Genomic DNA, 9,338 nt, shown 5'->3' on the forward strand with positions numbered 1-9,338 from the left:
CATAACTGTGACCTTAATTGCCTACCGTCTGTGAGCTGTTAGTGTCTTAATGACCGTTCCACAGGTGCATGTTCATTAATAGTTTATGGTTCATTGAACAAGCATGGGAAACAGTGTTTAAACCCTTTACAATGAAGATCTGTGAAGTTATTTGGATTTTTACAAATTATATTTGAAAGACAGGGTCCTGAAAAAGGGACGTTTCTTTTTTTGCTGAGTTTATAAACTCTTTATAGTGTTTTATTTACATTTTAGGTGATAAGTTGGACAAATCGGGTCAAAAAAGTTGTTTCCCCACACGACATATCCCTTTCACTATCACGCAAAAGACCCGGCAGAGCTCCATTGCCTTCTTCAATCATGCAAAGACAGGCAGCATGAAGGGTCTTATCATTGATTTTGCTGGAAAAATGTGCTTTAGTGGTATTCATATTACAGTTGACCTGGAAGTATTACGTTTTGGGGGCGCTAAAATAAAGGCCAAATGTACAGAACAGTGTGATGTACAAAAGTGCATCAGCTATCGTGATATATTCCAATGAAGTTAGATCTACAACTTTTTCAAAATATCTAAAGAAAATAGTTTTGTTGAAATATCTCCAAAAGTTGTGATGACACAGAGGACATTTTTGTTGAGCAAGAGCAGTGGCAGCCAGGGAAAGTTTTGGGGAAATATTTTAGTGACATCTTGTGGTCTTAATGTGAATTACAAGGGGGGGGGGGGGGGGGGGGGGGGGGCAGTTAACCCCATATGGGGTTAGTTACCCCCTAGTACCCTACAAATACAGTAAAGTAAACACACTAAAGCAGTTGTTCCCAACCTTTTTCGGTTACTGTACCACCAACTGAATTTTGCTCTGCCTGGTGTACCCCTGAAGTACCCCCTCATGTGCATTTTACCAGTAGGCCTATGGTTTTATGAGTCTTCTCAAGTACCCCTTGTGGATAGGCCAAGTACACGCAACGGTTCTTGTGTAACAGTGTTGCCCCAACTTGTGCTTGAATCAAGGACCCTTTGAACACATCGTCAACTGCCTCCCACAAAGCATCGTTACCTGTCGCTCCACAGTAGTTGCAGCCCGTGCAGAGCAAGGGAAACAACTACTTCAAGGTCTCAGAGCGAGTGACATCACCGATTGAAACGCTACTAGCGTACACCGCTAACTAGCTAGCCATTTCACACCGGTTACACCCTTTGACCTTCTCCTTTGCAGCAACCCCAGCAGCTAGGCAGAGCCCAACTAAGTGATCCGGGTCACGGCACCAATGTAACAGTTTTGCTTCCGTCCCTCTACTCGCCAACCTGGGCTTGAACCAGGAACCATCTGAACACAGACAACTGCCTCACACAAAGCATTGTTACCAATTGAAACTCAACTAGCGAGCATCACTAACTAGTTAGCCATTTCACACCTGTTACACTAGTACCCCTGGTTGGGAACCACTGCACTAAAGGGCAATTTTTTTTTTTTACAAAATAGTGTTTTTTTTTAGACACAACTGCAAACTTCAAGGAGTAGGGCATTCAAGGAGTTGATCTTATGGGAATTTGTGATGTTATTGAGGAACAAAAGAAAAGCAACAGAGAATACACTTTGGTTGTGTTTATGAATGTCTTGTGTAACATTTGAATACGAACAGCACTTTCATTAGTTTGTTACTGTAGGCAATCTTCTGCGCATGCTCACATGTGGAGTGCAAAGGAACTGCAATTATTTTTTGGAAAAAGTGATATTTTAAGAGTTATTTGGCAAAGGTAAGGGTTTTGGAAACTTCAGAATCTGCTATTTCTGATACTAAATAAAAATCAGAATACTAAATACTAACAACATATGTGTGTTAAATAAACGTAGTTAGTATAAGTTAAGGACAGAGGTGGGAATGACTTTAAACATTTCAGCGATATTTCAATTTAAAATTCATATCCAGTCAAAATGACTGCCTACGCACTTTGTGTTAATCTCAAGTAGATGCCAGGTGCATACAGAACAGAATAATAGAACAGAATATAATATAATAGAACGGTTAATTTTTGTTTTTCAAAACCATAAAACCCATATGATCTGATTTAATTCACAAGACAATAGTTTCATTGACACTAACCTGGTTTCATTCATACGCCATGGCATCAATTATCCAGATCGTACCACTGTTATAAAAGCATGTTCAACCGTTAGCCTGCCAACAGGTTTTTTCCAAAACACTAGAACATTTGCATTCATCAAGGACTCCCTATGTTATTCACTTACTTGATTTTAGAGCAGCTCAAAATATGTTATTAAGGTAGCTATAATGTCAACCTTGTTTTATCCTGAGCAAAACCTGGCACTGGCACGCATCAGTAACCTGATGATAGACTGGCATTTTACAAAGACACGCTGATGATGGAGAATAGCCTAATGTCAAATGGGGACAAACTGTATTTGTCGTAATGTTATTCTACTAACTATTATTATGAACAGTACAAATAGTCCCCCTACCGTCTCCTTTCACCTGCAGCACAGGAAACAGACGTGTGTTTTATTCCATGGACCGTGTACCAAAGATGGGAGATAAACGAAAATGATTTCTGAGGCCGTTTACCATTGAAAAAAAGATTAGTTCCGATCTACTTAACTGTGTATGTCTCCAAAAGACACCAATGCAAAATAAACTGTGCATGGTCTACTTAGTTCACTGACTTTCATTAAACCAGAAAAAAAACTGTGGGGCGTGTCCATAGAGAATGATAGAGGCCTCTAGTGCCCAAAAGGCCATTTAAGCATGGGCAGCGCCATTATGATCTTCCACCATTTTAATATAGTCAACTGGGTGGGACTTCCAACTTCATTGGCTGATTCCTCATGATGACACTGTTGGAGTCATGTCCAAACCGATCATCAAGAGGGATCAGCCAATTGTTAAGAAGAAAATTGACTACTTCAAAATTGAGATTACCTCAAAGGCGCTTGTGGTGTCACAGACGCTATAATGGCACATATATAGGACGCACAGATATAGAAATGAGTCCTATATCTATCTCTATTGGTGTCTCGCTTCCTCTTCAGTTTCTGTGTACTTCCGCTGAAGTGCAGACCTCGAGCCAATAGGAATGGTGTATAGTTGTACCACAAAACACCTTATCATTTGAATGGGCTTTGATCTATGCCCCATCCAATAACTGATAGGCGATGAGTATATCCAGCTACTTCAAAGTCAGGTAAAACTGAGCGGCACCTGCTCAGGGTGCGTTCGAGAGCAACGAATCAGTGCAATCGTTTTCTTAACATTTGCAGTCTTGAGAGAACATTTTGCAATTTTATAACAAATTTCATGCAATTCTACTAATGGGGTGGAGAGCAGTCTTTGCCGTTTTAAAGCTAAGCAAATTCTACAGTTTTTGCCATGTAAATATGATATCTCGTTATTTGGCCATGATTATTACACTTTGTTTCCTTTTTTCTTCTCTGACATGTTCTCCACCATTAAAAATATTGACCTAGAGAATCTTTTGATTGAAATACATGGGATAGTAATACTTTGAAATTGAACCATGTTATTTTGAAATACTCCAATTATCTTGATTATTAATAATACATAAAACCTAAAAAGCTGCATAAACTCAGAGATACACCCAATTTATGTGCATCTCCCAGTTGATGCCTACTCTTCATACCGGCAGCCTGAAATGTGCCCAGTGTCTTTACTGTGACGTCATCAGAAGTGGACGGTAGATGAAGACGTATGTAAGCGTGTTGATCTCGCCCGGAGCAGGTAAAAATCTGTAAAGTTTGGTAATAAACTGCTATGCAACATGTTATGAAGGACTTGATGAAGGATACGCCTCCCTTGAGGTGATATTGCGAAGTTGACTCAGGCTAGATAACGCGTTAGCTACATGCTTGTTCAATGGTAGCAAAGATGTCTTGACTGTAGCCTACTCTCAGTTCTGAATATTTTGTTCAAACAGTTAAGTTACCATAAATAAACATGCATGTGCCTAGCCCTTGTATGTTCAACAATCCTATAAGATCAACTGATGACTGGTAAATGTTTGTCTGAAGTGTTAACACATTTAGGGTAACGTTAGGTAGCTAGGTGATTTTAGTTCCAAACTAGTTAGCCAACTATGCGGGCCCTATAAATTCTGAGATGCGAACGGAATCGATACAATTAAACAATAAACGTATTACATTTAGGAAATCAACTATGTATTAAATTAATTAGCACACGTTTATCAAAAGACAAACAGAATGCATCAGTGATTCTTATTTAATAAAACTTTCTGAAGAGGCAACGACAATTCCCCGTCTGTATGTGCGGCGCCCAGCTACCACTTACGTGTAGCCGTTAGCGATGATGCTAATGAAAAATATTCTGGTAGATTCAATGTTAACTACAAAGTAGCCTATGCATACCTGCCTGAATGATTATTTGCATAAACCCAAAAACATAACTGAACACCCTCTTGCTAGGTGCCCACTGGAATGATAGCGTACCAACACACAAAAATCGAAATTTCTAAATTTCCCCAGACCTCAAAAGTGGTCTCCTGATGTGGTATAAGCATTATTGTTGCCCTCGAACGTCCAATAAAGTTGTTATTCGTATTAAATTAGAAGTGTGATTTCGATAGCAAAGACCTGAAATAAAACTGGGGAAATGGACACCTGGAAAACGGAATTTAGGGAAAAACAAAAAGGAATCAGGCAAGAAATAAAACAGATTTTATAGGGCCCTAATAGACTATGTAGCTAAGAGATGTAGCCTCCAATAAATTCATAGGCTGGATTTAATAATTTCACAGCCTTAAATAAACTTTCAGGTTTGACAAGTCTCAAGATGGATTCCCTATACGGCCAGGTAGCCATTGGAATATTGGGAGGAGTGGGCTGTGGACTTTGCCTTGGCTGGCACTTCCGGGCTCGGTTCAGCAACTCTTCCAAAGACAACGGGGCGGCAATGGGGAATGGCAGCAGGGGTGAAACGGCCACCAGCGTCATGGGAGAAGGAGGGGAGTTCAAAATGATCCTGGTGGTCCGAACCGACCTGAAGATGGGCAAGGGGAAAGTGGCCGCCCAGTGCTCACACGCCGCCGTGTCGGCCTATAAGCAGGTCCAACGCAGGAACCCTGAGCTTCTGAAGCAATGGGAGTACTGTGGCCAACCCAAGGTTGTGGTTAAAGCTCCAGATGAGGACAGTCTGATAGAACTGCTAACCCATGCCAAAGAGGTAGGGCTGCCTGTCAGTCTGATCCAAGATGCAGGGAGGACCCAGATAGCGCCAGGATCCCGTACTGTGCTGGGAGTAGGCCCTGGAGCAGCTGATCTTGTGGACAAAGTCACTGGACACTTGAAGCTCTATTAGACACAAAGTAGGACTTGAATTGAGTTGTCTGTATTAGTTGTATTTGAAGTAGGATAATCATGGTCCACTTTAAAATGTATTTTTTTTAATGGAGAAATTGTCATTTGGGAACTGTACATTTCATTTTCATTAAAAGGTCCAAACATGTCTTGTCCTCACATTTGCAGTAAGGGGCTGATTCAGACTAAGGAAATGTACGCCTTTCTTAAACACTTCTAAGTATTTGGTATTCAGGCTTACCTTATTCAGTCGTGTAACGTGCTCTGCAGGTGTTGCTGGCTACCTTGCACACTCTGAATACATTTCATTCAACTGCTGAAAACCCTCCCACTTGGTGGCCAAGAGATTTTCTTGTGTGGTTATCAGTACATTTATCTTATCTATCGAGAGAACTGGTTCAGAACATTAGGGATCAATGAAAGGAAGCCATCTAAATATATGCATATTTGTCTCGGTTTCAGCACCAATTGGTAGATTTAAATATACTCTGATCTCTTAGATTTAGGATTAGGAAATAATGTATTAATCAAACTGGTTTGGAGAGCCTTTCCGCACAAAATATTGATAAATCAAAAATAGTGGTTTGATTCATCCCGAAAGTTGCCATAGTCAGTTCTTCAACCCATAGTAATGTTGGAAGATTAGTGTACAATAGTAGGTTATACCCTCATCTATTGCCTACACTAACCATTGGGTTCAAACTGTTACGGCTTGGTCTGCGCTCCATAGTGATTTATTTAGCCTACGTCTTTAAAATATATAATACCAGTCAGAAGTTTGGACACGCCTACTCACTCAAGGGTTTTTCTTTATTTTCACTATTTTTTACATTGTAGAATAATAGTGAAGACATCAAACTATGAAATAACACATTTGGAATCAGGCAGTAACCAAAAAAGTGTTAAATCAAAATATATTTTCCTGGATCATTGTCCTGTTGAAAAACAAATGATAGTCCCACTAAGCACTGCTGTGATAGCCATTTTAAAAAATATATATATTTAACAAGGCAAGTCAGTTAAGAACAAATTCTTATTTAGAATGACGACCTACCAAAATGCCTCCTTAGGGGACGGGGGCTGGGATTAAAAATAAAACATTTATAAAATGTAGGACAAAACACATCACTACATAAAGAGAGACCTAACACGGAACCCAAACTGTCTGCGCGCGTGCGTCATCATGCATAAATTAATTTTGTCCCCCTACACCAAACGCGATCGCGACACGCAGGTTAAAATATCAAAAACTCTGAACCAATGACATTAATTTGGGGACAAGTGGAAAAGCATTAAACATTTATGGCAATTTAGCTAGTTAGCTTGCACTTGCTAGCTACTTTGTCCTTTTTAACTAGCTTGCTGTTGCTAGCTAATTTGTCCTGGGATATAAAATTAGGTTGTTATTTTACCTGAAATGCACAAGGTCCTCTACTCCGACAATTAATCCACACATAAAACGGTCAACCGAATCATTTCTAGTCATCTCACCTCCTTCCAGGTTTTTCATCTTTGAACTTATATGGTGATTGGCATCTAAACTTTCATAGTATTACCACGACAACCGGCAACACAGTTCGTCTTTCAGTCACCCACGTGGGTATAACCAATGAGGAGATGGCACATGGGTACGTGCTTCTATAAACCAATGAGGAGATGGGAGAGGCAGGACTTGCAGCGCGATCTGCATCAGAAATAAAAAGGACGTCTATTTTAGCCTTTGGCAATACAGACGCGCGCAATAATTGAATAACATAGATTTCAAAATGTATTTTGCAACGCGAGCGGTGTAGTCAGGTTATTAGACAACAATATAGCAAGGCAGCAACACATGACAACAGCATGGTAGCAACATAACAACTTGGCAGTAGCACAAAACATGGTACAAACATTATTGGGCACAGACAACAGCCCAAAGGGCAAGAAGGTAGACAATAGTACATCAGACAAAGCAGCCACAACTGTCAGTAAGTGTCCATGATTGAGTCTTTGAATGATGAGATTGAGATACCTGTCCAGTTTGAGTGTTTGTTTCAGCTCATTCCAGTTGCTAGCTGCAGCAAACTGAAAAGAGGAGCGACCCAGGGATGTGTGAGCTTTGGGGACCTTTAGCAGAATGTGACTGGCAGAACGGGTGTTGTATGTGGAGGATGAGGGCTGCAGTAGATATCTCAGATAGGGGGAGTGAGGCCAAAGAGGGTTTTATAAATAAGCAGCAGTGATGTGTCTTATAAGGAGCATTGGTGGCAAATCTGATGGCCGAATGGCAAAGAACTTCTAGCCACTCGAGAACACCCTTACCTGCCGATCTATAAATTATGTCTCCGTAGTCTAGCATGGGTAGGATGGTCATCTGAATCAGAGTTAGTTTAGCAGCTGGGGTGAAAGAGGAGCAATTACGATAGAGGAAACCAAGTCTAGATTTAACTTTAGCCTGCAGCTTTGGTATGTTCTGAGAGAAGGACAGTGTACTGTCTAGCCATACTCCCAAGTACTTGTATGAGGTGTTCCATAACTTTTTGGGGTTAAACCCACAGAGAGAGAACTGCTCCTTAAAGTAACTAACTTTGGCCTTCCGGATAGCCCGAGTGCACTTATTTCTCATTTGCCTGAACGAGAGCCAGGCAGCGTGTCAAGCATTTCTCCCAATGTAATTCTTGAGGTGGAGTAACTCTGCAAGATCACGGTCGAACCAGGGGCTGAACCTGTTTTTAATGATTATTTTCTTTATAGGGGCGTTTGTTACCAAAACCATTGAAAATATCAAAAAAGGTCCAAGTGTCATTGACAGAGGGGATCAAGCTGACTATTCATGAACTGGCCTCTGTAAAATGGTATAATGGCTTGCTCATTCAAGTTTTTTAGCAAGCGTCTATGACAAATCAGGACAGGTCGTTTCACTAATCAGCTATTATGAACACAGGCTGTAAAACAGTGATCACTAAGGTCATTACAGAAAACACCAGACTGATACGTATCAGGATTATTTGTGAGGATAACATCGAGGAGAGTAGCCTTTTCTGGGTGTTTGGAGTCATACCTTGTGGGATTGGTAATAACCTGAGAACGATTTAGGGAGTCCTATTGCTTTAGGACTTGGTCAGGTGGTTTAAGCATGCCCCAGTTTAAGTCACCTAGCAGGACAAATTCAGACATAGCGTAAGGGGCCAGGAGAGAGCTTAGGGCAGGTAGGGTACAGGCCGGTGCTGATGGAGGACAATGGCACCCAGCAACAGTCAACAAAGAGCTATTTGAAGTCTAATGCTTAAAACCAGCAAATCAAATTGTTTGGGGACAGACTTGGTGGAGACAACCGAGCACGGAAGGTGACCCTTGGTAAAGATTGCCACTCCCCCACATTTGGAAGATCTGTCTTGCCGAAAAAGGTTATAACCAGAAAGGTTAACATCAGTTTTCTTAACCACGTCTCAGTAATGACCAACACATCTGGATTGGAGCTGTGAACCCACACTTTCAATTGATCCATTTTAGGTAATAAGCTTCTAGTGTTAACGTGCAGAAAACCCAGGCTTTTACATGAGCAGAAATCAGTGAAGCAGATATCAGAGCACAAGTCAGAATTGGGGCTAGCAACAGTAGATGGGCCAGGGTGTACATGCACATTTCCAGATACCATCAACAGTAATACAATCAAGGCACGGCATAGGACAGGGAGAGCTCTGCAGTGCTGATTCATGACATCTGAATGTGCATCAGATGGCAACAAGATCATATTGTACAGCAATTTCATCAGGTAACAAGCCGGCGAGAGTTGGTTAGAATAGGATGGGAGGCCAAAAGTCTGTGTAACCAATAGAGAGTCAGTCCTGAGTGTGGGAACAAACAGTCAAAGTTTGTAGTCAACAAAGTATGCAGGAGTCATGAGGCAAAGAGCAAAATGCACGATTTTAAAAAATATATATATATAACGACTTGGGGCTAGCCGTTGTAAGTTCAGAGTCACTCGCCACAGCAGTGCGTGTGTGCTGGAGG

The 9,338-nt window shown here is 41.0% G+C and overlaps 1 protein-coding gene across 2 annotated transcripts; it reads left to right on the forward strand.

Moving 5' to 3' along the window:
* The first annotated feature begins 3,691 nt into the window (after positions 1-3,691).
* ptrh2 (peptidyl-tRNA hydrolase 2) lies at positions 3,692-5,504 on the forward strand. Of its 2 annotated transcripts, none has more exons than XM_038988935.1 (2): positions 3,692-3,753; positions 4,805-5,504. In XM_038988935.1, the coding sequence occupies exons 1-2, from the start codon at positions 3,714-3,716 to the stop codon at positions 5,344-5,346; spliced, it is 582 nt and encodes a 193-aa protein (XP_038844863.1). In that variant the 5' UTR covers positions 3,692-3,713; the 3' UTR covers positions 5,347-5,504. The 2 variants fall into 2 exon arrangements, with proteins under 2 accessions (XP_038844863.1, XP_038844862.1); XM_038988934.1 differs by having other exon boundaries at positions 3,699-3,753; positions 4,787-5,504.
* Positions 5,505-9,338: the final 3,834 nt, after the last annotated feature.

This window comes from Salvelinus namaycush, chromosome 3 (genome assembly GCF_016432855.1).
Source record: "Salvelinus namaycush isolate Seneca chromosome 3, SaNama_1.0, whole genome shotgun sequence".
Lineage (NCBI taxonomy): Eukaryota > Metazoa > Chordata > Actinopteri > Salmoniformes > Salmonidae > Salvelinus > Salvelinus namaycush.